Source organism: Acromyrmex echinatior, chromosome 5, assembly GCF_024713525.1.
Source record: "Acromyrmex echinatior isolate Ae372 chromosome 5, ASM2471352v2, whole genome shotgun sequence".
Lineage (NCBI taxonomy): Eukaryota > Metazoa > Arthropoda > Insecta > Hymenoptera > Formicidae > Acromyrmex > Acromyrmex echinatior.
Window position 1 is genome coordinate 15,893,718 of NC_141856.1, and position 27,885 is coordinate 15,921,602.

General features: G+C 34.6%; 3 protein-coding genes across 3 annotated transcripts; 1 reads left to right on the top strand and 2 right to left on the bottom strand.

Moving 5' to 3' along the window:
* Positions 1–52: 52 nt before the first annotated feature.
* eIF3a (eukaryotic translation initiation factor 3 subunit A) lies at positions 53–6,274 on the top strand. Its single transcript, XM_011059240.2, has 5 exons — positions 53–276; positions 1,917–4,691; positions 4,784–5,124; positions 5,321–5,523; positions 5,706–6,274. Exons 1-5 carry the CDS (start codon positions 228–230, stop codon positions 5,800–5,802), a joined length of 3,465 nt encoding a protein of 1,154 aa, XP_011057542.1. The 5' UTR covers positions 53–227; the 3' UTR covers positions 5,803–6,274.
* A 202-nt stretch (positions 6,275–6,476) lies between these two features.
* Positions 6,477–23,929, bottom strand: LOC105147899 (uncharacterized). The gene is made up of 6 exons (XM_011059238.2): positions 23,550–23,929; positions 15,893–17,192; positions 13,298–13,564; positions 8,734–8,922; positions 8,304–8,439; positions 6,477–7,797 (listed from the first exon to the last, which is right to left on the bottom strand). Exons 3-6 carry the CDS (start codon positions 13,518–13,520, stop codon positions 7,659–7,661), a joined length of 687 nt encoding a protein of 228 aa, XP_011057540.1. The 5' UTR covers positions 13,521–13,564; positions 15,893–17,192; positions 23,550–23,929; the 3' UTR covers positions 6,477–7,658.
* Positions 23,930–25,027: 1,098 nt separating this feature from the next.
* Positions 25,028–27,699, bottom strand: Dpit47 (DNA polymerase interacting tpr containing protein of 47kD). The gene is made up of 6 exons (XM_011059241.2): positions 27,203–27,699; positions 26,164–26,335; positions 25,891–26,083; positions 25,517–25,797; positions 25,279–25,443; positions 25,028–25,200 (listed from the first exon to the last, which is right to left on the bottom strand). The coding sequence occupies exons 1-6, from the start codon at positions 27,474–27,476 to the stop codon at positions 25,116–25,118; spliced, it is 1,170 nt and encodes a 389-aa protein (XP_011057543.1). The 5' UTR covers positions 27,477–27,699; the 3' UTR covers positions 25,028–25,115.
* Between the last annotated feature and the right edge of the window lie 186 nt (positions 27,700–27,885).

Below are 27,885 nucleotides of genomic sequence, written 5' to 3' on the forward strand. Positions count from 1 at the left end.
GCTATTCGCGCGCGACTTTTCCCCGGACGTCAGATCGCTTCTTGACTTGCGCATTACGAGAAGCCATCTTTTCTCGGTGGCCGCCTCTTCTATCCGGTACACGCGGTCGAGTAATACGTTGGACACGCGTAATCGCGCGCAAACGAAATTTCGAGACGCTTTTCGACGTCGCGGAGATCTCGCTGGTGTTTATGGTGTTGCTGTAACCGCAGTCGCTAGAAGGAAACATGGCGCGTTACGGGCAAAGGCCCGAGAACGCCCTGAAACGGGCGAATGGTAAGTCGTGGGGTTCCGCCTGACGTCCTACACGAGCGTGACATGGCCGATGGCATCAAGTTCCATTGGCCCGCGTAGGGAAAGAAAGAAAGCTCGTACCCTCTCGAGGTATTCGCGCGGAAAACACGAAGTTGTGTCCTCCGTTGCTCCCACTCGAGAAATGATCTCGTAGCTCTTCGATCGATCCTACCGCATCGCACAGTGTCTTGGAAAATCGGCGTGCCTTCAAAGCTGCTCGTCTCCCGGTGGAGCTCTCTGACCTCTCCCTCACGACCATATGTGTTCACATCAGATGGATCTCGTAATCATCGGGGTTGCGAAATGTCACGATTATGCTATTTATTCTGAAATGCACGCGATACTCTTCCGATATTCTACACATAGAATAATTTTTGTGCTTATTTAGCACATAGGACGCGTTTAAAAAAATTCTAAGGTCTAGAAAAAGATCTAGGCCGAGCCTACTACTGTACTTTATCTTATAAATTTTATACTCTTTAGTATTATATATGTGTAGTGCGGATTAGTTTTGTTTTCTGTAGAAATAGGTCTGTTTTCTAATTTAGAAAGTAAATTAAAAAATTAATTTAGTTTCTAAATCAGTTTCTGAACTAGTAAACTTTTTGAACTATAAACTTTTTGAACTTAAAATGAAATATTGTATGTTCGATATTTGACAAAAGCAAGAAAGAAAGTGCAGAGTCTAGTCAAGGAATAAAAAACAGGCTTAAGTTTTGTTCGTGTGGGATGCTCCTATCATAGTTCCTATCATAGTTCCTCACTCAATGAGTGTGTAGGAGTGAGTAAGAACTATGTTACGAACATGGTGGAGCATGTGATGCAGACAAACTTCCAATGTCTCGTATTTTCTCTTGTCATTGAACCTTGTTTGTTACATAAGCAAAGCAAACACTCAGTTATAAATTAATTTGTATGACGTTTTTACTTTTTTTTTTACAATACCTGAATATATATTATATATTTCACTTTGAGTCCAGGATAATGTAACACAATGTAGTTAAACAGTTTTGACAGATTAAAATTAATTTAAAGCTGATATTACTCTCTAAAATTTTTAAAGTGAGAATAAAATCTTATTCTGAAGACTGAAATCTTACTTTTACAGATGGAAAATTGTACAATTTTTTCAAGATTGGCTCAATTTTCATTTTTTAGAGTGAGATTCTACTCAAAAGAATTTAGAAAATACTTTCCGTATAACAAATTTTTCAAGCGCGTTAATAGGCTGCAGGACAAAGAGATTCTCGATTTTGCCTCGATTCTCGATCACAATAAAATATTTTTATATTCGATTAGTCAATTCTTACAACTGCGCTTATGCAATTGTAGAATGAGCTTAATCCCTATTCAGAATTCTTAATAGTTTTGATATCGTTGTCGTTATCTAATTTTTATTTCATATATAAAATATGTGTAAATACTGTGCATTACGATATCAGCATTATCTCGTTGAGAATTACCAAGTAGGGGCTTTGATTGTGAACATTCTATATCTTTCAGCATACATTTAATAATTTTTATAATTATATAAAAATCTATATATTAATTAAAAAATTAATTTAGTCTTTAAATTAGTTTCTGAATAGTTTTCTGATAGTTCTCTTCTTTTTTTTAAACAGAGTTCATAGAAGTGGGTAAACCAGCTCGAGCATTAGATACGTTACAAGAAGTCTTCCGTAATAAAAAATGGACGTACAACTGGTCAGAGTCCGTTTTGGAACCTATAATGTTCAAGTATCTGGATCTTTGTGTGGAACTAAAGAAGTCACACATAGCGAAAGAGGGCTTGTTCCAATACAGAAATATGTTTCAATCCGTCAATGTTGGCAGTTTGGAAAATGTTATACGTGGTTATTTGAAAATGGCTGAAGAGAAGACTAATGCAGCACGCAAACAGAGTCAACAAGCAGTAATTGACATTGACGATCTTGATAATCTTGCCACACCTGAGAGCATCTTACTGTCAGCCGTAAGCGGTGAAGACGCGCAAGACAGGAGCGATCGTACTATTTTAACACCCTGGGTGAAATTCTTGTGGGAATCGTACTGCCAATGCTTGGAGTTGCTCAGAACTAATGCGCATGTAGAAACTCTTTACCATGATATCGCACGTATGGCCTTCCAGTTTTGCCTCGAGTATAATCGTAAGACTGAATTTCGCAAGTTATGCGAGAAATTGCGGAAGCATCTTGAAGAGATATGTAAACTGCCTCCGCTCGTGTCGAATGTTTCTATGAATAAGGCAGAAACGCAACAGTTAAATCTAGAAACTAGATTAAATCAATTAGATTCTGCGATACAAATGGAATTGTGGCAGGAAGCCTTTAAATCTTCGGAGGACGTTCACGGTATGATGAATTTGTCGAAGAAGCTGCCTGTACCAAAAACAATGGCCAATTATTATCAGAAATTGGCTATGGTTTTCTGGAAGGCTGGCAATTATCTGTTTCATGCAGCTGCACTGTTCAAACTTTTACAGCTCTCTCGGGAAATGAAAAAGAATATGTCCTCGGAGGAACAGCAGCGAATGGCCAATCGGGTATTATTGGCAACGTTGTCGATACCGTTGCCATCCGCGCATCCTGAATTTGATCGTTTCATAGAGACTGACAAGAGTCCGCTAGAAAAAGCTCAAAAGCTCGCGACTCTTTTAGGTCTCTCGCAACCACCAACACGCGTCTCTCTGTTGAAGGACATTGTTCGTTTGAATGTTGTCGTTCTCGCGTCACCACAGTTGCAAGAATTATATTCATGGTTAGAAGTGGAATTTCATCCGTTAGAACTCTGTAGCAGAGTCGATTCCGTCATTCAAACGTTACAGGCAGACGAAAACAGTCCGTTAATCCAATACATCCCAGCCTTGCAGGATGTTACACTTGTGCGTCTTGTTCATCAGATTTCTCAAGTTTATCAAACTATACAATTTTCCAGACTCCTGGAACTTGCCAAATTCACCATCGATTTTCACCTTGAACGTCTTTTGGTAGACTGCGTACGCTATAATGACATGCAGATCAGAATAGATCACGGCAAGTCATGTGTTCACTTCGGAGTGGATCTCTCGGAGGCGCAACGAGAAGATCATCCGGACGGTCCGGTATTGCAAGCAATGCCCTCCGAACAAATACGCTGCCAATTGGTAAACATGGCGACCGTGTTACACCGTGCCATTAATGTGATAAATCCTAACAAAAAGAAATTCGAACGCGAGAAAGTACGCAATGTATTGGTTGCTCACTATCATGAAACTAAGATCAAGGATCATCAGAAAATATTAGGCAGGCACAAAATTATCGAGGAGCGAAAGGAATATATCGAGCACATCAATACGGTCCGCGAAGAGGAGGAGATGCGTCGACAGGAGGAACTTCAACGGCAACAAATGTTGGCTGAACAGAAGCGACTGGAACAGGAACGGGAGGAGCGCGAACGAAAGCGTCAGCAAAGCGAGATTCAGCAGATCAAGGATCGCCATCTCAAAGAAAAGATGCAGCAGATTTCACAGACAAGTCACGGGCAAAAGGTGCTGAAGAAACTAGATGAGGATGAAATTAAAAAACTGGACGCGGAACAAATTGCGGCGCGGGAAGCTGAAGAGCTACAGAAAGAGCGCAGAGAAATGCAACAGAAGCTCAAGTCCCAGGAAAAGAAAGTCGATTATCTGGAGCGTGCTAAACGACTCGAGGAGATTCCACTGCTGGAGAAGGCCGTGCAGGACAGGATGCAACAAGCGAAACAACTCTGGCGGCAACAGGAAGATGAGCGAATTGCCGCAGCTATCGAAGAGAGACAGGAGGCTGTCGCGACTCAAGAGCGCTTAGCGCGTATGAAAGAAGATCACGGCATTTTCTTAGCTAAGATCTTAGCTGAGCGTAGAAACATATACACAGAAAAACTGAAGGAATTTGAGAAATTATTGAACGAGGAGCGCGTTAAGCGATTATTGAAGCGCAAAATGGATCGTAAAGCCGAGCGTAAGGCGAAATGGGAGAAGGAGCGTGCGGAAGCTGCAGAACGAAGACGATTGGAAGAATTGCGTATCAAACAAGAAGAGGAAAAGAAACGTCTTGAAGAGGAAAGAGCTAAGAGAGAGGAGGAGGAGAGAATCAGACGAGTTGAAGAGGAAGCCAGAGAAGCCGAACGTATGGCTAAGCTTAAGAAACAAGCTGAGATTATTAGAGCTAAGGAAGCTGAAATTGAACGTAAATTGGAGGAAGAACGATTGAGAGATAAAGAACTGACTTCAACATGGCGGCGTGGTATGGATAATGATCGTGATCGCGATCGTGATCGTGATCGTGATCGTGATCGCGATCGTGAACGTGAACGTGACCGTGATCGCGATCGTGATCGTGATCGTGACCGTGAACGCGATCGCGATGGTCCGAAACCTTGTGAGTACAATACATTTTCATGTTTTCTCATTATATATTTTCGCAAATATCGATGAAATTTAATTTGTATTATTTTGTTGTATTATTACTAGCGATGGAGTCATGGCGACGTAATCCTGACAAAGACTCTGATGGACTCAAAAACGACACAGATCGCTGGAGGAAACGCGATGACAAGATTGAGGATTCTTCATGGAAGAGAAGGGAACCAGAAAGAGAACCACGTCGTGATATGGACAAATGGAGAAGAAACGATGACTCGGACCGATGGAAGAAGGATACTATGGAAAAATGGAGGAAAGATGATAATTACGATAGAGAAGATTTAAGAGATCGAGATAGGCTAGACAACCGTGGTTTCGACAAGAGAGATGATCGTGATCGTGACCGTGACCGTGACCGTGACCGTGAGCGTGGAATAGAAGGACGTGGAGTAAGTATACGTTCTGCATCTTAATCCAATACATGTTACATATACTGTAAAATATTGTCTATACGTAGAATTTCTTTTTCTTCACTTGTTGCTTTTTTAATTTATATTTTATTTATTAATTATATAAATTATATTTACCCTTATTCTTTGGATACGTGTATTTTTTAATAATATTTCTATTTAATTGAAATTGCAGATACGCGAGATTCCACGTGACACAATACGCGATGATCGAGATAGAGATCGTGATCGTGATCGTGATCGTGATCGTGGTAGAATGTCCGATCGCCGTGGTGGTTACCGCGATCGTCGTGATGAACCAGCACGGCCAAATACTAATCAGGACTGGCGGAAACGCGACCCGCCTCAAGATTCCCCAAGAGACCCACCCAAGCGCGAGTTAGTATATATAAAGAAAATTTAATAATAATATTTAATGTAAATAACAAGCATAACAATAAAGCATAACAATCGTACAAATGTTATACAAATTTTGAGCGAATTTCGTAAACATTCATTAAGTTTTAAACAATGATTAAGCTTAATTAAATTTTAAGCTTCAATTTCATTGTATATTTCAGACGAGAGGATCGTAAAGATGACAGACTTCCGCCTAGATCTGACGAGAGAAGGCGACCATTAGAGGATGATGGTTGGTCGAAAGTTAGTCGGCGCTGACATCAAAGCCTCAGTTAATCACATGTACACATACACACACACATGTAGCTTTATATAAGTTTATTATTCTCTAAAGATATATTATATACATGAATAGACTTTTTATCTAATACGGAAGTCTGTCCATTTTTATTATTTAGTGTGTGGCTTTATTCTTCCAGACAAGAAAGTGGGAGGGAAATAACTTTAGTGGTAGATGTATAGCGAAAATTTTAGAAACAAGATATTTTGGTTAAATGCATTAAACTATATTGATTACTATGCAAAACACAGAAATAACATCCACATTTGAAATATCTGAAATATCCAATATAAATTCAAATTATTTAAGTCATTTAGATGTTTCAAATTTACACAGATTCGTTATTTTTTCTGTTTTGTATGTTGATCATTCTGTTATCATAATCAAAATATCTCGTTTCAAAAAATTAGAGAAGATATAGAAATATCAATAAAATTCTCTTCTATCCTACCCATTCATTAGATTTTTTTTTACATTGTCCCGCGTCTTATCACACATCTTTCCTTACGAGGAAAATGTACGACTCCTAATGTACATTTTCTTTCCATCGCATACCTACGAGCGATTATCCTTGTATATAATATATATGAAGCCATTTACGTGAAATAGATTATAAGAACGAGAGGATCTCGAAATAATAGAAAAACTAAAGTACGTACGAAGTTGTACAATATTCTATGACCTGTTCACTGTTTTATTATTATATTACGTCGCGACATCATTGTAATATACTCTCGAGGTGCAAACTTTTTATTGTATTTACATTTCATGATACGTTCCACGTACGATTTGCCACGGTAATGAAATTGATAAAATCGTACATTTTTTATAGAAGTAACAATCTCGAGAAATAATAACTGTTAAAAATATTAAATGTCTCGAAGAAAAGGCACGCCATGCTTAACTTATAAAATATCCTCTTTAACTAAATTATAGATAGTAGTATATATATATAAAATACAAAAAGTATATATATTATCGTTCTCGAGAGCCCAGTCTAGTCAAAACAATCGCCTTTGTAAAAAAAAAGAGAAAAACATAGTGCTAAATAAGAATATAAGAAAAGAATTTTAACTTACAAAATATATCGGAAGATAACTCGATAATAAAAATGATATAACTGTATACCATTTGAATTCGTATCGCATAATTTACATACACATCTGTATACGAATGTTTATATACTACCAATAATAAAACCTTAACAAACTGAAGTCCGAAACGATAATTGTCTAGATTGCGGCCTTATTGATAAACAACTAATGTATAGATTAAGCTATAATAAAGCGTTTTTCCATGCTCAATCTCGTCTTTTTATGCCATATAAAGCGAATAGCGCATAGCTTTCGATCGTTGTTAGACATAAAATACTCGTTTTATGATTATTATCGCTTTGAAATCATGAGTATTACGAACTGACATAATATCAATGCATAAAATATATCGAAATGTATACATTATATAATACTACACGTAGGCGATACGTATCATCACATTCCAACTCTTATTTCGACATATATGGCAAGTACTGTCCTTTATTAGCGCATCTCGCGCTTTAAATGTACTTGCTGTGTTTATATTTGCGTTTATATTTGCGTTTTGATATAAAATTGCACAATATCTGTTACAAAATTGAATTGTATCTAGGAAAATGATTACAAACGCCTAGCAAATAACTAGGAACTGTGCGAGGCACAAATCTGTGAACGAAAATTCTATCTTAACTAATTAATCTCAACTACTTTTCAATCTCGATATAGATACTATCAATTCGATATTATACATAATAACGTAATTCAATCGTAGTCTTGCAATTTTTAAACTATTATAACGTTTAATATAACATAATCGCTGCGGCAGTTTTCTCTTCAAGTGCAGGTATTGGTTCTAGACGATCATCCTTTTCTCTACCTGAGCCCCAGCCAACTAATGCTATGCTAATGAGATGTACAATCCCAGCGCTAACTACGAGCCTAAATGGAAAAAATATTCAAAGAATAAGAATAAACTAATTATTTCAAATTTCAAGCTATTGAATTTAATTTAGTAACTAATTATAAGTAAAAAATAATGCAAATGAGAAACACGCTGAGTTGTCACATATGAACTTTAATTTAGAAAAGAAATTTGTTTTCAATTCCAAAAATTCTAATATTTACGATAATTGTATAATAAAAGATTAAATCAGTTAACTGATTTGAATAGCACATACTTATCTGTATAAATTATTTTTCTTTAATATTAAAATAATTAACAATCTAAGAAATTTAACTCTTTCTTGTGACCATTACAATATTAATTAAATACTTGTAACTGAATTGCAAAAGTCGAAAAAAATATAATAAAAATATTTAAATCATAATTCATTTCAATAGGAAAAATAAGAACAGAAAAAAATTCTGATTCTCAATAGATGTTTAATTTAAAGAATAACAGTTTTATCATGTAAATGTAAAGATTATATATATCTTTCTCTTACCAAAATGAATAACCGAGCTCAGCAGAACCTTCACTGGTCCACATATTATCGATGTCCTCCTTCGGAAGCACATTAACGTATAGTCTCGTATAGTATTGCGCTAACCAAGTACAAGTGCTTGCTAAGCACATTAACACTAAAAATAAGTCACGAATAAGAGTCCATATTGCATATGATATGCAGTAATTATTTATAAGTTCAATATATTTTTTAGAGCTATTTAATTTTTCCCATTTTTTTATACGAGCTTTGTGATTCTCTATTTTTAAAACCTTATTAAAATTAGCGTTATAAATTAAAAAAATTATTTAATACAGACAGATGTGGTAAATTAATCTGTGAAATATTGAAAAAATAACAGTTCTGTTTTGATCATTTTTTTTAGAAAACATTTTTTTATAATTTAATAAAATAGCGTTAAAATACTTACGCATTAACATATTTATAAAGTATACACCAGGAATGGATAGAATCTTCGATCTTGGGGAAGTAGCTGTATTTAAAACTGCCAAAAGTGCAGCAAGCGCAGCCGCTACCAAAGCAGCCGAAGTCGTTGTTAAAGTAGCGATCCAAAGAGCCCAAGACATCACCGATGGATCTTGTCGGATCATTTGAGGAACTGAAACATTATTAAGATTTTTATTGTTTAATAATTTTATTCCAAACAAATGCAATTCCAATCATAACTAAAGGTCTGTTTTTCTGTGGCTGAACTAGTATACTGTGGCTGAACTAGTATATAGTTTAGTTTTTGAAACTAAAATGAGAATGGTATACATAGATATCTTCGATATTTGGCGAAAGTGAGAAAGAGAGTGCTAATGCAGTCTATTACAGGAATAAAAACAGATCTTAAACTAATCTATAAAATTTGCTTTTAAACTGATCTATAAAATGTATTATAATTATATATATAAATAACCAATTATTTTTTTAATGCTGTGATAAACTAAATTTATAATATCTTTTTTAAATTTTTGAATGCTACAATTAAACTCTTTTTGTAATAATTATATATTTAATAATTATAATTATAATTATATATATATATATATATTTTTTTTTAAATATTATTTATAGCATTTCTACAATTTTTATATTATGTGCCATCAATAATCTGCACCACTGAAGTAAATTTAAATTACTACTGCAAATGTAACAGAAACGAGGACTTCGATTATGCAAGCGTTGCGTAATGTCCGAAAATTGAAACAGAGCCAGCTCTCGAGCGATTAACTTTACATATGAAAATATATCTTCAGTAACGTCATACTTGAAAATATCCACAATGCTTCGCTACTTCTGACGTCTTTCGTTGATGCGGATGTATTGCACGCCGTGGAAACTAAAAGCCGCTGCTATCGTATTTTATATTCGTGATATACACTCGAGAGTGAAAGAAGGAATATAAGTAGGAATATTTCGCGCATTACGCTTCCAGGATACGACGAAGTTTCCGTGAGACATTTCAACTTACGACAGCGTGAATAACGGATCATTGCGTTCGTTGGAGGCGGCAGCCAAGTTCCACGAGTAGCGTCGACTCGAAAATGTATCTACTACTAATGTACTCAAGTACTCAAAAACTTATCTGCCGGTAGTCGTGTTATTCCTATCGTTTCAATTCAAATGCTGCAACATTTCTCATTTCTATATGTCCCAACATCATTTCTATGGCCAAAATTAAAGTTGCACAATGTAAGACAACATTAGAGTTCATCAATTTCAATTTCTAAAATTCCTTATTCTTATCGAATTTATTATCAGATTTAAAATCAGAGTAGCTCTTTCATAAATGTACGAATAATCTAATTTTTGTTTACATGATGATTGATGACGTCGTAATGCATTACATACTGAAAATACTTCTAGGAAATGCACTTCGTAAATGTTGAGACATAACGTAAGCTGTGAACACCGCGATCAGGTGGAATTATATATCGACCGCTCCTTTATCTCTCTCTCTCTCTCTTTCTCTCTCTCCCCCTCTTCTCTCTCTCTTCTTTGGCCCGCATAAAATTGATCGCGTACTAGAATCCGATACTCTTACTGCGGTCAGCATCAGTAACGCTCGATGATACGAGTAATGCGGAGGCACATGAAAGTAGACTATGAGGTTTGCTCGTTGATTTTTCAACGCTAAAAACTAGTTTCCGTGTCTATTGTTACCCGCATACGTCTCGTAACTTGATGGTTTTTTGTTATATACATGATAACATGCAAGCATGCACATGCCTGCGGTTTTATACTGTGAGAGAAATTCAAACGTGCGTATATATACTCGCTCCCAGAGATATGCTACGCTCGAATTATACGCGAATTACACGCTCGAATTTCTCTCTAAAATACCGCCTCTGTCTCGTTCCTTAACAAAATTAATAAAATCTGAAACGGTTTCATTATAATTATTTTATTCATCTCAATTGGATTTTTTGAATAAAGAGATCAAGATATTAAAGTTATCTAAATAGGATTTTAATTTAAAACTTATGAACACTAAACTTTTGACATATATATAAATAGTAACATATATGATATGACAAATAATAATACACAATGTCATGACGAATTTTCATCTATGTAAAGGAAGTAAGTAAGTACTTAAGATTCATCATTTTTTCTGTAAAACAGATAACGATTCAATTCTCATACAATTCGACTAGAAGATATTAATGATAGGTTAATTTTTTTAAATTAGAATCTGGAAATTCGTGTTCTACATAATTCGCAATATGACAATTGTTGCTGCAACATTGTTGTACGATGCACCTTCACAAGATGAAAGAACATGTTTATACATAGTTATATTACACGACGGCTGAATTTAATGTCAGATATATGTAATTCTGCGTTTTAAAAATATTTGTGAATTTACCGAAGATGGCCAGATTGTGGCCGAAACGTCTAACGTTTTATTAATGTAATGATAATTAAATATCACAAACAATATCTTGTGCTGTGATCTTATGCTCTTCTTTTCATAAGTTTTGATTTATAAATCAAATATCACGTTCGTTTTAATTATATATTTTAATTTAAAGTTTAATATAGTAGTAATAATTAAAAAAATATAAAATGACTTCTTTTGATAATTTTTTCGAAAAAAATTCTTTTCAAATTGGCCAAAACGCTGCGATTAAAAGAATACCTGGTGGAATACGTAATCGTAGAATGCATGTTTACGTAGGTATCCCTTCGGACCCATTACCCGCCTGAATGAAAGAGAAATGTTTCTCACAGCGCGTGCCAGCGATTCTGTTGTTCTTTTCCGGAAGTACGGCATAATAGCTACGTAAAAGTCGCTTGCTCATCGGAGTGATTATTATGCATTGTGCATAAGAAATTTATCTTTTTCGCGCGTGACATAAAGTACCTTTAATTCACAAAAGTGCAATTGGCGGATGTGGCAATACTAGAAACGGATCAGATTTCTTGACATTGAGACAAGATAAAAATTTAGTGATATACAAGTTTCGAAAATAATCCCGAAATTTGAGCAAAAATTTAATTGATAAATCATTGTGTGTGTGTGTTATATACATTTGCAAGATCTTTTTATGAACTCCATCTCTAAAAACACTATTCTAAGAAGAGCTATGCTATGAAGAGTGGATGTTTTCGGTTGAGTGCTTCGACCGCTATTGTGTTAGTTATAGCACGATAACAGTTTCTTCTCGTAATAACAATAACGATTTAAAACAAAAATATAATTAAAGAAGAAATGAATATAATTAAATATAATTAAAAAAAAACTTCACTACAAAAGAGAAATTTTATTAATCGAAAAACTTGATAATATTCTGTATAAAATACGTTTTACTTTTATTAAAAGTAATTAATTATGCTATATTAAAAATATTAAAAATAATGTTCTACGTATAACTTCACGCGTAAACAAAATTTGCAATAATTAAGACTTGCGTTAAAATCTTCCATCAGTGCGCTCGTGAATTTTGTATTTTTTTTTTTTTTTTCGAAAGTTATTGCGACCACTCTGAGCATCCATTACAAAGGATGTTGCGATGCATCCATCGATGATACAACTGTTTCGATCGGTACGCGAAATCAATGGAATGAATTTAACGACGATTACCAAATCAATGATTTATCACACACGCATGTACGATCAACTACAGGCATCATCGGACACTGAATAGAACTCTAATGCACTCAGTTATCAGTCGCAGATTTATTGTCCTGGCTTATACCAGTAGGTTCCATCATCCATGAGCCTTTCTCTCGCGGATATCTCCGTGCGATCACAATTCGTCGTGCGAGTCACTCGAATAGCACAGTTTGAAAAGAATCCAACACGATCGCACAATACTCGGATCTCGTTACGATTTACAAAGGTGTCACGAGATAATCACCCTCGATGGAGTAATTCCGGCGAAAAATAAGAGCATTAAAGAAAATTGCTAGGAATTTATTTTACGAGATTGGGTAATTCTAGAAACCAAAAAAAGTAATTTTAAAAACAGAATTTTAAATATACTCTTCTAGTTATCCTTGTTTCTCGTGAGACAAATGAATGATTTTCTTTATATTATAAAATTTAACGACATACATTTTTTTTAATTTTTAATCTTCATATAAAGATTAAATTATTTCATGTATTTTTGTTAAAATATTCCTTATAAAACGGATTTCCTTCAATTTCTTTTAATAGATTGAGTTTATTTATCCTCATCCAGAAGAGACTTGTTTCAACCAGTATTTGCTGCATAATTATATGATATACGCTTAAAATAGCAAGTTGTGGAATACTCTGCATATTACTGCATCAAACTTCACGTAATTTGAAATCTTAGCTAACGATAATAATATCTTGCAGCCAATCAATTTTCGATTAGAGCACGCACGATTAATGTTCAAAATATATACCGTTCAAGGTTACAATATATATATAATTCTCTGTCAAGAGAAAGATCAAGTAATTACGCGCAAAACGTAATTGATGTTGCACAAAGGGAAAGGTGGAAAGACCAACATACCGGATATATGATATGTCCTCCATCCATAGGCGACGTTTAATTCCTTTTTACCCTGTAATAGACCGAAATGAACTCTGCCAGCGCTCTCTTGTGGATTCGGCGTTCTCCATGGTCGTGCCTCGACCCAATGCTGTGTCACAAGGGCGGCGCAGACAAGTCCACCGCCCAACAATGACAGGAAGAAGGTCGCGAAGATCGTGCCTCTTCGAAACATCGACGTCATCCTCGGATCGCGAGATGATCCAGCTTTCGAATAATTTGCGAGCACTGCGAAATAAAAGAGCAAAGATATAAAAAAGATTTAAAAAAGAAATCTTCTTTTAAATAAAAAAATATGATATATCATATTCGAAAAGAAGACTTTTTTTAAATAAAAAATTTAATATATCATATTTTTTACATTTTCCATACGGAAATATTCTTATACTACAAAAGTATTTAATAATACATATTATATATATATTTATATACAGTTTCCACACATAATTTCACGATTATAAATATAGATCATCTTCATAAAAATTTTTAAGTACTTTAAATTTTAGAACACATAATTGGATTATTCGTGTCTAGCACTTTCTTTTCTTCGAAAAATTAGGAGCATCGCATAATTAGTTATAACATTTATGTACAATTATTTTAAATACACAATTTTATAAATATTGTTTAGAGATATTAAAGTACATAATAATTTTTGAATATTTGTTAAAATGATGAAAATTAACCCGTGACACAAATGATCCATCGTGGATAGTAAAGGACTGGACAATCGTGTGTACTAAAGGTTAAGGTTAAAACTTTCCTAATATCAAATTGAAATAAAGAGTAAAAGTTTCTTATCTATTAAAAACCGCTAAACGTACTTCGCGAAAAACTCTCTTTATACACATTCTCTTTAGATCTCCTGATTATATCTTTCCCGATTATATCACTTCCTTTTCTGATTACGTTAAGAATATTTTCTCACTTTGCCAAGCATGTCAAAATTATGACCAGCCAACAGAAACCCATAAAAATATTCATTTGAAAAAATTCAAATGAATACACACCTTTTCTTCCTTCGTTCGCGCTAAAGTAAAAATACCTTTCATCCTCTATCCTGCATGTAGCGCGAAAAGCAAACGTCTTCGCGATCTCTGCATAGAGCAGAGTCTCGCCTCGCTGCATCTTATTAACATCATCCGCGCGTTACACCGCGTACATGAGAACTTACCGATGCCGCTACCGTCAGAATAACAGTACAAATTTTTAACGTTGGAAACTTCGATCCTTCTTGTGCAAACGAAATGAAATAACGTTATTGCTCTGTCTGAGAAAAATTCTTTCGCGATACGCGTTACAATAATTTCAAAAAAAAAAACCAGAAAAAATCGGTAAAAATATATTATTAATTTTAAAAATATAACGAAAAAATACGCTGAAATAAACACAATAAATTTGTTAAATTTATTTACATTCGTTGAATGTTAACTAAGTTTTGATGTATTTAGCCAAACTCATATAAACACAGAATTAATTATATATAAAGTATTTCGCACAGTTCATTCGATCTACAAATTCTTCAATAAATATTTTGAATACTCAATTATTTGATTACGATTGGGTGAATTATCATTAAAGATTAAATGTCAATTGCATTGTATTTAGAAGTGTCAATTTTATTGTTTTCAGAAAACAATGAAATGACTTTTGCGACGTTTTTCAGCTTTCGTATCACTATGCATCGGTAGAGCTTATTTTCTTTCTCTCTAGAATAGTCTAGAACAATGTTTTCTCCATCGTTTAACTGACCGGAGACGCATGCGACATGCTCATGTTTCCACGCAAAAAGAGAGAGAACACACAAGACGTGGGCATCGGCAATCCACTTGACGACAGTCACTATTTAAATTATGCCACACAGAAACTATGCCGCTTTCGCAACAATTATCCGGTCTGATAGAAGAATCTGCGGGTGTGAAAGCGTCTTGAAAACGAAGCACTCAAAGCTTCAATATTTTGTACAGCCATTATATAAAAATAGCATCCACAGGAAAATATAATATTTCGGACATATAACGCGAGATAAAATTAATTAATAAAATATAAAACAATTTTCAGAGCTGACAAGAAAAAAATGCTAGTAAAAATTGTCAATTTTGCAGAAGATATTTTCATTTCTGATAGACTATTAATTACAATAATTATACTCACATTACACATAGCTCAATTTATGCGCATATTCTCTATACTTTAAATATGTAATTCAATTATGTAACAATAGTTAAACATAATAGACTATTGAGAGAAAAACGTTACTGAACCGATAAATCATAATAGTGCACATATAGTTGCAAATATTGCAAAAATTAATTTTATTAAATTAATTCATCAAACGAATCATGCTTCATATAATTGAATTAAATCAATAATTCAACTAAAGATCAAATTATATAATAACTAACAAGTTTACCTTCAAATCGTTTAGATATTTAAAAAAATGAGGATTACATGCCGAAGATTACATAAATTATTTTTTAGAAGCACAAATTTAAAGCGGTTTGAAAGTAAGCTCTTCAATTTCACTTTCTGTGAATTGAAAGAACGCGTGGTTACCTTGACCCTGACTCTCCGCGAAGTGCACCTGGTTCAGACTCCGCGAGAACTCGCCCTGCTTGACCTTCTGCGAGAAGTCGGCGTTCCCGAGTTTCTTGGAGAACTTGACACGATAATTGTTGCCGCGCGGCTTCGCCGCCCTTAGCAATGACGACGCAGCGGGTTTCGGTCTCTTGGCAAAGGTGTACGGGATCGTGTAAGGCTGCGCCACGTAAAAGTAGATCGGCCGATAATCCTCGTGAGGCTGCGGCTGCTGCACATTGAAGCCGCCACCGTTGATGTTTGTGCAACAACCGGTGCTGGTGTACACGCTCGGTGCGCCGTTGCTGCACGCGTACGAGTTCGCGTAATGCACCCCGTAATGGTTCGCCGTTTTTCGTGAATTACCTTCCACGGTTCTCAATGAAAAAGAAAGAAAGGTATGTACCGCTAATCCCACCTCTGATAGCGTTAGATTTTTTTCGGGATCTCTTTTAGAATCTTCTTCAGAGATCTTGATGATGCGCTTTCTACTGCCTTCTACAACGATCTCTTTACGATGCGATTATTCGAGATCATTTCCGGCAGTGTCCGTTCCGCTGGCAGATTGTCTACCGATCTTTGAATGAAAAGAAATGATCTCGTCTTCAAAGAGTCGCTTTTCTCTTATTTATTAAACCATGCGTCCTCTTGTACTTTTGTTTGTTATTTTTTCAACAGGTCAGATTCGAAAAGTTTTTAAATCGCGGAAGAAATTTGGCATTTTCTTCTTCTTCACTTCGCGAAATCGTTTCTCAAATACGGTAAAAATATTCTTTCCGTGACTCGCGGAGTACATCTACCTGAGTTAATAGAAAGAGAGTGTTCTTTAAAAATGAGGGCTTAGCGTTAATCTCAAGCTGAAAGTCGAAGCCCCCGCGGTAGTGTCGCGGTGCTCCTCTTTCTCTCCTTATCGCAGGAGTTATCAGAAGCCACAGGTGGTGGATTGCGAAAAGCCGTTCGGCTGTGGATACCTCCACGATCTTTTATTACATATATTTCGATGGCTGCCGGCTCGCGAAGTTAGAAAAGAAGAATTCTTCACTTTAGCTCGTCGCTTCAGAGAAGTTTCTCTCAATTCGAAGGCAACGTGTGTCGCTGAAATTACAGCGCGACAATTTTCTTGCTCCTTTGTTTCCAATCAAATCCTATTGTGATTTCTAGGAATTCTGAAACGTCGGCGCTTCAGAATCCACCTCGAGTACCGTTTGATGTCGGGACTTCTCAATGGTACCTTGGAAACGTGTGTTTTTTTACCACGTGAGATCTCACGGTGTGTCAACTGTAAAAGAAAGCAATACGTTAGGTGATTAAATTACACTAAATTTCACTGTGTAAACTGTGTTAACTGATGAATGATTTTGCTGCAGTATCTAAAAATTTAACTAGATACAGATCTGAAAATGATTTTATTAGATCATTAAAATAATTATGTACCCTTAAGCTGGTTGCTAAAATGTTAAATTTTAGCAGCTTGTATTTTCGACATAGTTATTTTGATGGCCCAACAAAATTACTTTCAAAACTAATTAAATTTTTAGATCTAATTAAATATGAAGAATTCTTATTTCTAATCGAAGCGGATCTTAATTGCTTTAATTACTTTGTGTGAATTTATATACCTACATTTCTGATTTTATAAATCGCTTGTCAAATTGTATTTTTTTTGGACTTGAAATGCATTCATGTTAGAATAGAAATATCACACATTAAATTGTGAAAGCAATTTAATAATTTTTTATGATAATAAGCATCTAATAAGACTTAATTAGATTTATTACCTAGTCGGTCTTATTTTAAATTTAAATTGTAATTATTTAAATTTTTGGACTTCAGCATTCTTTCCGTGAGAAAACACAAAGATGGAACAGTGACAAAAAAAATATATGAAGAGGAAGTACAATACTTCTGTTAGAAATTCTAGACAACCATCAAAGTACAATGAGTTCTTAGAAAGTAATGCGACACATTTATTTTCTAATCCTTAAACATTATTTTCTTATAGCTTAAATTGGCTTAAAATACCAACAGTCTAAGACATCACGTTTTATTCTCAACGTCGTGAACAAGTACATGCATTACACGATCTCGCATTATTTTAATAATAACATAAGGATTGTTTTGTACTTTCTTTTAGGATGTCTTTCTGGACGTCTCTATGAAAATAGAAAGTTTAAAAACAAAAGCATTTAAAAGGTAAGAATTATTAAATAAGCATATTTAGAATTTAAATAAACTCTTTCTTCAATTCTCTCTCTTTTTCAACTTCAAAGTTTTACATGAAACCAAGAAGAAACAAAGTTTTAGCATTACTAAGGTAACGCCTTTGTATGAAAATTCCAAGAACAAAATTGACAAACAGCACAAATAGAAGCTGAGAGACTGTTGGGAAAATAGAGTTTCATTTCGCATTGACCTGAATTTGAATTGAAAAGTCAGACAACGCTGGCGTATATTTTTAGAGTAAAAATACACAAATCTACCGAGCTGCCTTCCGTTTAAGATCGCGCGAAATGGAATGAGAAAATTTCATTGAGGATGCGGAAAAAGCGGAGAAGATACGGAGAGCTTCGTATTTTCTCCGAGTTCGAACCGAGTCTCACACTGGGTTTTATAAGCTACGTAACAACTACTTAAAGTCTCAACGTTAAAATAAAATGAAACGAATTGCTAATGATCTGTAATAAGCAGGCAACCGCGGGACAATCGCTAACGGTATGATAAAATTTAAGAGGCGCGATGTGTAATAACCGTTTCTTGCTATCTGACATTTCTCAAGTGTACTTCATTACTGCTGGAAGAAACTTTGTTATTTGCCGTTAGTACGTCAAGATTTACATTTACATCTTTTTCATGGTTAAATATTATAACTACATGTATTAGAACTAAAGTTGAAATGGTCTGCCAAAAAAAGATCACAGAAGGCAGAACGTCGGTCGGTTTAAACTCGAAGAGAGATAATTTAATGTTGTTTGTATTTAAGTTTTTACGTAACAGCTGTTCAAAATAATTTCTCTCTCATTCCTTGTCATTCACGAGACTTGAAAGAGAGGATTGAAAGAAACAAATGAAATTATTGTCCCGAAATTTTCATCTCGAAATCGTGCAAACGTTTGTTTTATATCATTTTAGTTTATTTATCGATGTTGCGGAAAATGAGTTTAAGCAGAGATTCATGCATAATGCTGTCCTGCAACATTCTTGACAGAACTGGAGCAGCAATTGTCGCGACGTAACGTATTGCATGCGCGCCGCTGCATATTATTAAATGCGGACTTAAATGTACACCAAGTATTTTCCTATTACTATCCAAGCTATCTCCGTTAGCTGTGACGTAGGAAATATTCGATCGAAGGAAGGGAAGGAAATTCCAGAGCGTAAAACAAATTCCATTCTCTCAAATGAGCGAAACTCGACGTATCTGCGGGATAGGAATATAGTTTTGTTAATTTATTGAATTATATGATAAAGAAGTTCATTAATCTCTCTGGTCTTTGATTTTTATTTGTACAGGACATGCTAGGCAGACCGGATTATAGGATACGATAATTGGAAAATATTAAAATGAAACGTTTCTTTCTCTCTCTTCAGTAGATTTCATGTATAATATAATACATGTATATTTAATATAAAATATAAAAAAACAAAATATAACAGATAAACATATGGAAAAAAAAAGAAAACAGAGTATTCATTATTACTTTTATTATTATGCTTAATATTTTACTTAATGAATATTTTGATGAATTGTTACTATTCTAGAAAATTTTCAAATTGACTCAATTGGATTTTAAATTGACAGCCGCTTTGAAAGTAATCGCGAGCTGCCGGTTTTCTGAATGTTCGCGAACGAAATTCAGAGATGGATCCAGATTCAAGACGCCAGTACGTCGGTAAATGTCGAAAAGACATAACCGTCGGATATAAAATTGTGCGAAATTGTTCGTGTGGCCCGTGAGATAAAATGAGTTTTGACATGACTGCTCCGCACCGTGTCGGATTCGCATGACCCGGCGCGATATGACAAACGATTGTGCGCGCACACGCGTGACGGAAGTGTTATCACGAGACGACGTAAGAGCGAAGAAGACGAAGGAATGCACGCATACACGAGAGGAATGGGTTGACGAGGTAGGATGAATGCCGTTAGACCGTGTCACGTCGCGACTACATACGCGTTGTGTGAAACATCGTCGCCTAGGAGGAGAAGTAGAAACGGACGGACCGAAGAAGGGAGACGGAAACAAAGAGAGAGTTCCAGGATCGGAATCTGCACGATCCCGATTGTCTCCACGCGAAATCAAACCTGTCACCAGTGAGTTTCGCCGACCGGAGACGCCGAGACATTCTATCAAATTTAAGCGATTGTGAAAATAGAACAAGTATTTTATATCTTAAACTGATATTTACTACGTGCGTGTTAAAATGCTAATTTTAGCCTTCATCAATTGCTAAATTTATTATATTCAATTAAATAAGAGAAATTCTATATTCGGTCAACACAAAGTAGATCTTATTATTTATGTGTGAATTCATATACATATCTGATTCTGCAAATTTATATAATGATTGTTCATTATATTCATTTGTTAGGATTGGGAAATTACTTTACATATAAGTGTATGTTAGAAATTAAATATAAAAAGTAATATAAAACTGGAACAAATGATAAAATATAATACAAAAAATAAAATACCCGAACTTACTTATCGTACTCAATTTTTATAATAAAAAGTAACTTATAAGCAACTTGTAAAGTAACTTTCCCTACCTTATCATTTACATATTTTAACGTACTATAATTAAGATTAAAACATTTGAGATAGAACAGATTGCAAATGATAAGTCAAAATTTATTAATTTATTAATTTAACTTAAAACGCTTAATAAAACAATGAATATAAAAATATACGACGTCAATTATTTTTCTGTACTGAGAGAAAAATATACTGAATTTTAATAAATATTTGTTTCAACAATGAATATTTATTAAATATAAATATATATTTATTTGGTACAAGAACCATAAATTTGATTTAACTTTGATTAATTATTATTATTTTTTATTTAGTAAATATTTATTTACCAGATATAAGTGTTATATTAATAAGTAATATTCAAACAATTATTTATTAAAATTTTTAGTACATTTTTCTCCCAGTACGTAAATTATTGGAAAAGTCATTAACACGAAAATCTTAAACTTATTTTATAAAAACAAGAGTATAAATAAAATTGTGAAATAAATATTTTTTTAAACAAGTATTTTTGCGACTATAATGTGAATGTACAACAATTAGGAAATAAAGACTCTAAATGGTCAAGATAAATCTTTAATGCTTAAATAATTCGGTGTGAGTTTATATCATATCTGTAAATTGCGAGTCGAATTTAATTTGAAATGCAATCTAACAGAATTAGAGTAATAATATCAAAAATTAAATTGACATGCTATTTAATAATATTGATGCTCATAGGTATTTCAGAAAGATCTTAATAAATGCTGATCTTAAAACCGATAAATAATTTTATTTTTAACCTATAAATATTTTTTACATCTTTACGCTTTTTTTTATCTTTATACTTCATTTTAAGACCTGTAGATAATTTTAATTTTAACGTGTAAATGTTTATTTGATTTTTATATTTGCTTCGTTTTTCTATCGAGGACATGATATTCTCCATATCATTTCTTTTTCTCGGTCCACGATCCGTTGGATGTTGACTCGTCGTTATAACCGGTTCGGTGATCGGTCCGTTCGCGCATTTTTCTTGCCGTACGATGTGCGTGCCTCGCACATCGTGACGCAACTTCGTCGACACATATTACCCTCGAGATATCAGACAGAGAGATGCACCACAGCCTGGTACATCCTGCGCAAAACTAGGACACACAATCGACCACAGGGTGTCTCTCCTCTCTACGAAATGTCCTTCGAGACCTACGAATTCCGAGCAATGATTCTCCGCGATTCTCTCCGATCGAACCCGACCCTGATGATCTGTTTTGACTTGACCTAGAAAAAGCGGATCCATCGAAGTTCTTCACCGGGTGGAACCGGCGGCTTTCAATTTTTGTAAAATCGCACCGTAACGCCAGATCGCATTCAAATGTAAAACTTTTATCATGCAACGCGGAATGCGCGCCGCGATGCGCCGATCGTCGCGGACGCGATGCAACAGCTATCCCATGAATAATTTAATGCCCGACATAGTTACATTGTTGTGTACTAATGGCATTGTGCGCGACACGTCGATCTCGCGCAGATCGGCTCATTATCATTGCGCATTCCTCGCTTTATTTCGAAATAAAGATGAGACAATGGTCACCGACACGAATGCAAATTCAGGAGCGGCGCGTGAAAACGGAATTCGATATCGGTTCTTTAAATTATGATGAATCAGTTTGACATTCATGCACCGCGTCTAATATATTTAAAGATTATTCCTCCAGACCTGATTTTTTATTGAAACCATATTAAAAAAAAATTTTTTTTTAATCCAATTCATGCGCACTTCAATATTTAAGTGATTCATACTAGACAATTAATTTTTTTCAAAATTTCGACTATTTTTCCAATATACATTATTGTGTGGATCAGATTTCAGATGATGTCGATAGAATAAAATAATTTCAACGGGTAATGTTTTCAAATTTAATGATAAATATTACAATATACGCAGAATCTGAAGGGATTAAATAGCGACCGAAATGTACACGGAATTTTTTGTCTAGACGTAAAATAATCTAAATAAACTCACACATTAATGTCAATATTAAAATGTCAAGTTTAATCTATTTCAATATTAACAAAACATTTTTATAAGTTAAATTCGTTATCTGTAAATAAGAAAAACTTAAATTAAATGTTATGCAGCAAGAAGTACATTAATTGCGTTTCACGTATAATCATGATTATTAAAAGTTCATTAAAAATTCTTAATTAAATTATATCCAATATTCAAAGATAAGATACACTTTCCAAATGATTGATCACTAAAAATGCCTACGTAAAGACTTGAGAAAGTTTGAAAGCGTCCCAGCATCACCTTTTTAACGCATCTCCGGATTGAATGACTAAAATGTAGGAGGTGAGCTGAATTTAAATATGTAATAATCCTTTTTTTTTATATTCTATATTAAATTACAGAAGAAAAAAGATCACAAGCAAGCTTTTAATAACCTAATGTATCACTTCTATTTAACTATATGACATAACATATTTTTAGAGAAATAACAATTTAAAAATAAATGAAAAGTTACAAACGATGAAAAAAGATTAATATAAATATACAGTATAGTCAACTGAATACATTGAATAATAATTGAAACACGAACGAGCCAAAGAATCGGGAAAAATTTATTGAAAGTTTCGCTGAAACGTAAACTGTTATTAGTTTCGCCCCTTCGAAAAAAAGACAAAGCAGCTTTTTTTTCCTCGCGTTATTTTATCATCACGAGCTTATCGTTGATCCGACGAGCTGCAGGACTCGCTCCGGCGCAGGTGCGACGCGACGCGACGCGACGCGTCACCGAGCGTCGCGCACCGACGAAACAAAGCCGGTCGTATCGAAAAGAGATTCGCGCGGGGCGCGGGTATTTCCGCGAGGAGCAAGAGAGTAACGCAAAGAATTTTACCTGCATCGCTTTGGCATCGTTTGCGTCCCGTTTCGCTGCTCCGCTACGACCGTCGTGCACGTTCCTTCATCTGCCGCGTCTCACTCTTCCTCTCTCCTTCCCACCAACGGTAGACCTTGAAGGTCCTGAACTAACGGTGGCCTTTGCAACACGCCGACCTTCCCTGTGTCTCTTTTAGCAGGATCCCTCGCCGATTTGCGCACCGCGAGCGTTTCAGCGTCGAACCGGTCGCGAGTTCAATAGAATTTCCGCGGCGACCGGATTCGAGATAATGTACACTACACGTGTCCCACGGCGTCGGCTCAACTGAATTTCAGGCTATTGCGGCTCCTCTTTATTCTCACCTGGCGTAGACAGGTGCTGCAGGTGGCACCACCTTCCGAGCGACGACCCCCTGTCGCTTACCGATCATGCTATGGAGAACGTGAGAACAAATTGCAGGAAAAAGACAAACGCGCTCCTTCTCTCCTTTTACTAAAGCAATCAATTTATTAAGAAAAAAAATCTTGATAAATTTCGATAAAAAATTTATGTACAATTCTCTTTCAGGTTGCCGATTTTTTTTATGAAGTTCGTATTCTCTTGGATTGCAATAGTAGTAAAAAAAAAGGGACGAAAACAAAATCCCTTTTTTTTTTCAAACGATGGACCGAATTCTAGATAATATATGAGTAAAAAAATGGTAAGAATAATGGGATGGTCATAATATTGAAATGGAAAGTCTTTCATCAGCCTACGATGAAGGTTTTCTTAGAAAGCCATTCTTTTCCCTGCGATCTCACGACTTTTAGGAAATTGTCCATTGTCAGTCCGTGATATTCAGGAAACTATATTCTCTTCCTGGTGCCCGACTCCTGGAGGGAGCTATTTTCGTACTTTTTGTAGAAAAAAAAACCGCAAAGATAACCACACCGAATTTTTAACCGCGTTTTTGCTCCCACACGCGGGGTGTTCCGAGCTGAACGATGCTCTTCCGGGTCCCGACCCGTAACAAGCTACTTTTTCTTCCCGTGAAGCGTCTCAAGGAGAGAATGCAATGGTACTGCTATTCTTTTGTACAAAAGGGAACGACCGCCACAAATTTTTAACCGTGTATACACGAACACGAACACGCGCGGGAGTTTCGAAGCCAAAGAGGAACTCGCCAGTCTTTTACCAGACAGATGGTTTTTTTTTATCGCAAAGCGATCTAAAAGGCACATTGGTATTTCTACTTTTTTACACGACCCAGGAACGATCACAAATTTTTAACCGTGTTTTCGTTCATATGTTACGTTTCGCATGGAAGAAAGCCTTTTCAGGTCTTCGTGTTAGGTAAAACTTTTTGGGGAAACTAGTTTTTTCATTCGACTCGCAATTTTTTGGCAATTCTATAGGTACGCGGTCTGCTTGATGTTTGCTCCAAATTTTGACAATGTAAAATACGCGAGTTTATACGAAAAAATTTTCGTATGTATTTTTTTAATTACAAAAATATATAAAATGTATACATCATTGATGTAAATTTTATTTTCAATTAATAATGTATACAATACGTACAATATACGCATAATATAATACAGGTACTTAATAATTTCCTAAGAAATGTTTCTCAGCTTCACTGGATTTTACAAGTATCAAGAAAGCAGGTGTACCACCGCGAACTATGAACCTGAAAGATTAATTTTGACATTAACAATAAGCTCTTCTGCTTATGAGTTTACTTATAAAACATTGCTAGTAAACTCACTGTTTGTCTCGTAATATTTCATCCAACGTGAGCTGGATATCTACTTTATGAATGGAACATTTGTTTTTTCCTTCAAAATATACATTTATATTTTCTATGGTATAACGATGTTTTACATCCCATTCAGGGGGTTTTTCGAATAGTTCGATTAACTGTTCAATTAATCTATAAATAATTAAAAATATATTTTAATGATATAATTATATGACGTATAATGTATTTTGATAAAAAGACATACAACATATCTTCGTGAAAATTTTGTATAAAATCAGTTTGCTGAGTCTCTGGATATAAAATCATTACTGGCCACACAAGCTTGTCCTTCTCGTCGAAGTGTACTCTGCTTTGTGCTATTTGCGGTACTTGAGGCTCTAGATCTCTTAATTCTAACTTTTGTTTATCATTCGTCAATTCTAAATTAATACCTTTCCGAGAAATTGTTTCTAATAATTTCTCATCCTCCTTATCAGATTTTTTCTCTGCTCTTTCCTGCTTTCTCTTGTCTCTTTGTAAACGCTCCTTTGTGAACAAAGTAATAGATAACATTAAGAATGGAAACTTGTTTTTGTAACTCAACTTTTATATTAATGTATATTTGTTAATATAACTTACTTTTGCAATTACAGAATCAGATCTTAATTTCAATATTATTTTATCGGTTGGACTTTGATCAAGAAACTGATCGCATGAATCAATGCATTGATCATAATCTTTAATGTGAAAACTACAAGTGGCAGCTCGACTCAAAGCCTTTGGATATTGTGGCTTAAATTTTAAGGCCAATTTACAGTCATTCAAACATGATCTATAATTTTTATTATATTAAAAACTCTATCATTAGTATTAATCATTCAATGCAACCTAAGCCTCGGAAGGCTTGCCTACCTGTAATTTTGCAACATGAAATGTGCTGCGGCTCTGTTATTGTAAAGCTGAGCCATCAAATCGTCATCTTTACATTTGGTTTTTATCCCTGTTGTATAACTAAGAATAGCAAGACGATACTTTTTATATTTATAATTGAAGTTTCCATCCTCCTTGTAATTATTCGCCAATTCTGCATTAAAAGTACATATATAAATATGTTGCATGGAAAGCAAGCAACATATTCTCTGCGTATGAACAACAATGAATATTAATCCATAATAGTACGACTGGGACACTTACGTCCTGCACATTTTTCTTTGAAATACTAGGAGTACTTAAATAAATAATGGTCTCTATTCTTTCCTTCTTTTTAATATATAATTTTGCAAATAGATTTCTAAAGATGTTAAAGTATGTGTAGGAATTACATACCTAATAATTTTTGTATGCTTATAAAAGTGATGAAAATTAATCCTTGAATTAATTTAAGACACGAATGACTCATTGTGTATATAAAAGATTGAAAAATTATCATGTATCAGACAATATGCATCTAAAAGATGTCAAAAAATATCCTGAAGACATCTTTTAGAATATATACATCTAAAAGATTTTTAAAAGACATCACAAAGAGATCTTCTAGATGTGCATGTTGTTTGATGTACTAATGATGAATTCGATTAGTCATACTATACTGGATTCATACATATTAAAGGCTGCTTTATATGGTGAATTTAGTCATTTTCACACTACACTGAATCAGTACACAATATAAAGATTGCTTTATATAAAGTATCTAAATGCAGTAGCATGATATAATCAATTTTGATAAAATAAAATAACACATACTCTATTAAATAATGTGACAATGTCATTTTTGGAAATTTAATTATTTAAAATATTCATTGTGCTTTTACATTTCACTAATTTTATATATAGTAGCTTTTAATAAACACTGACCTAACGTAATGCAAGTGAACGATTCGTTATAAAGTTTAAAAATAAGATAAAATAAGATATATAACGAATAATCTGCAAGTGTTGAAGAAAAACATACCTTCAGGAGTATTCTCATCCTCTCCGTACTTAAGTTGTTGCAATCCCTCCATCAAAGGAGACAACTCGTCGCCGGGTTCCGGTGGTTTTTTCATGAAAAAAGGATGCTTCTCCATTTCCTCTTGCCATCTATCCTCCGGCCATCCTTCCGCATAACTCTTTTTCTCCAAGTTATTTATGTATTCGTCCAGTTCGGCGTCCAATTTCGCGGCAAGCTCCAAACGCTCTTCGTCCGTCCAAATTTTCCTCTTTTCACCGATTTCGTCTCCTTGCATATTGTTTCCACAATAAAAATTTCACAACGGCCGAATCAAAATACGAGTGAATTATTTTACAGTCCAATTCGTCTGCGATGATAAATAATTAATTAGACGCGTTATACGTCATGAGTATATCATAATATTGCTCGACGTAATGAACATAACCTCGAAATTTACTACTTGTTCACCAAAAACAATGGTGGTCACGTGTGCGGAGTGAATAGCAGACGATAATTTACTTCTGATTTTACCGACCACGCGTCGGCATTTTATCTGTAGATGGCGCTGGCTGTACAGCTTTTCAAATGTTTTTAAACATACTGATGCGCGATGATAAATATTGTATATTTTTATACGCATTTTTTTATGGTTGTAAAATAAATTGAGTTTTAAATAGAAAAAAACACAAGAAAAATATTTAGAT

Coding starts and splice junctions, on each gene's coding strand:
- LOC105147899 (XM_011059238.2), bottom strand. CDS start 13,520: ATGACGTCGATGTTTCGAAGAGGCACGATCTTCGCGACCTTCTTCCTG. Junction 8,923..13,297: donor GAGGACATATCATATATCCG/GTATGTTGGTCT, acceptor ATAATGTTTCAG/TTCCTCAAATGATCCGACAA. Junction 8,440..8,733: donor CTTTATAAATATGTTAATGC/GTAAGTATTTTA, acceptor ACTTATTTTTAG/TGTTAATGTGCTTAGCAAGC.
- eIF3a (XM_011059240.2), top strand. CDS start 228: ATGGCGCGTTACGGGCAAAGGCCCGAGAACGCCCTGAAACGGGCGAAT. Junction 277..1,916: donor CGCCCTGAAACGGGCGAATG/GTAAGTCGTGGG, acceptor TTTTTTAAACAG/AGTTCATAGAAGTGGGTAAA. Junction 5,524..5,705: donor AGAGACCCACCCAAGCGCGA/GTTAGTATATAT, acceptor TGTATATTTCAG/ACGAGAGGATCGTAAAGATG.
- Dpit47 (XM_011059241.2), bottom strand. CDS start 27,476: ATGCAAGGAGACGAAATCGGTGAAAAGAGGAAAATTTGGACGGACGAA. Junction 25,798..25,890: donor CTGATTCTGTAATTGCAAAA/GTAAGTTATATT, acceptor TTGTTCACAAAG/GAGCGTTTACAAAGAGACAA. Junction 25,444..25,516: donor AATTTTCACGAAGATATGTT/GTATGTCTTTTT, acceptor AATTATTTATAG/ATTAATTGAACAGTTAATCG.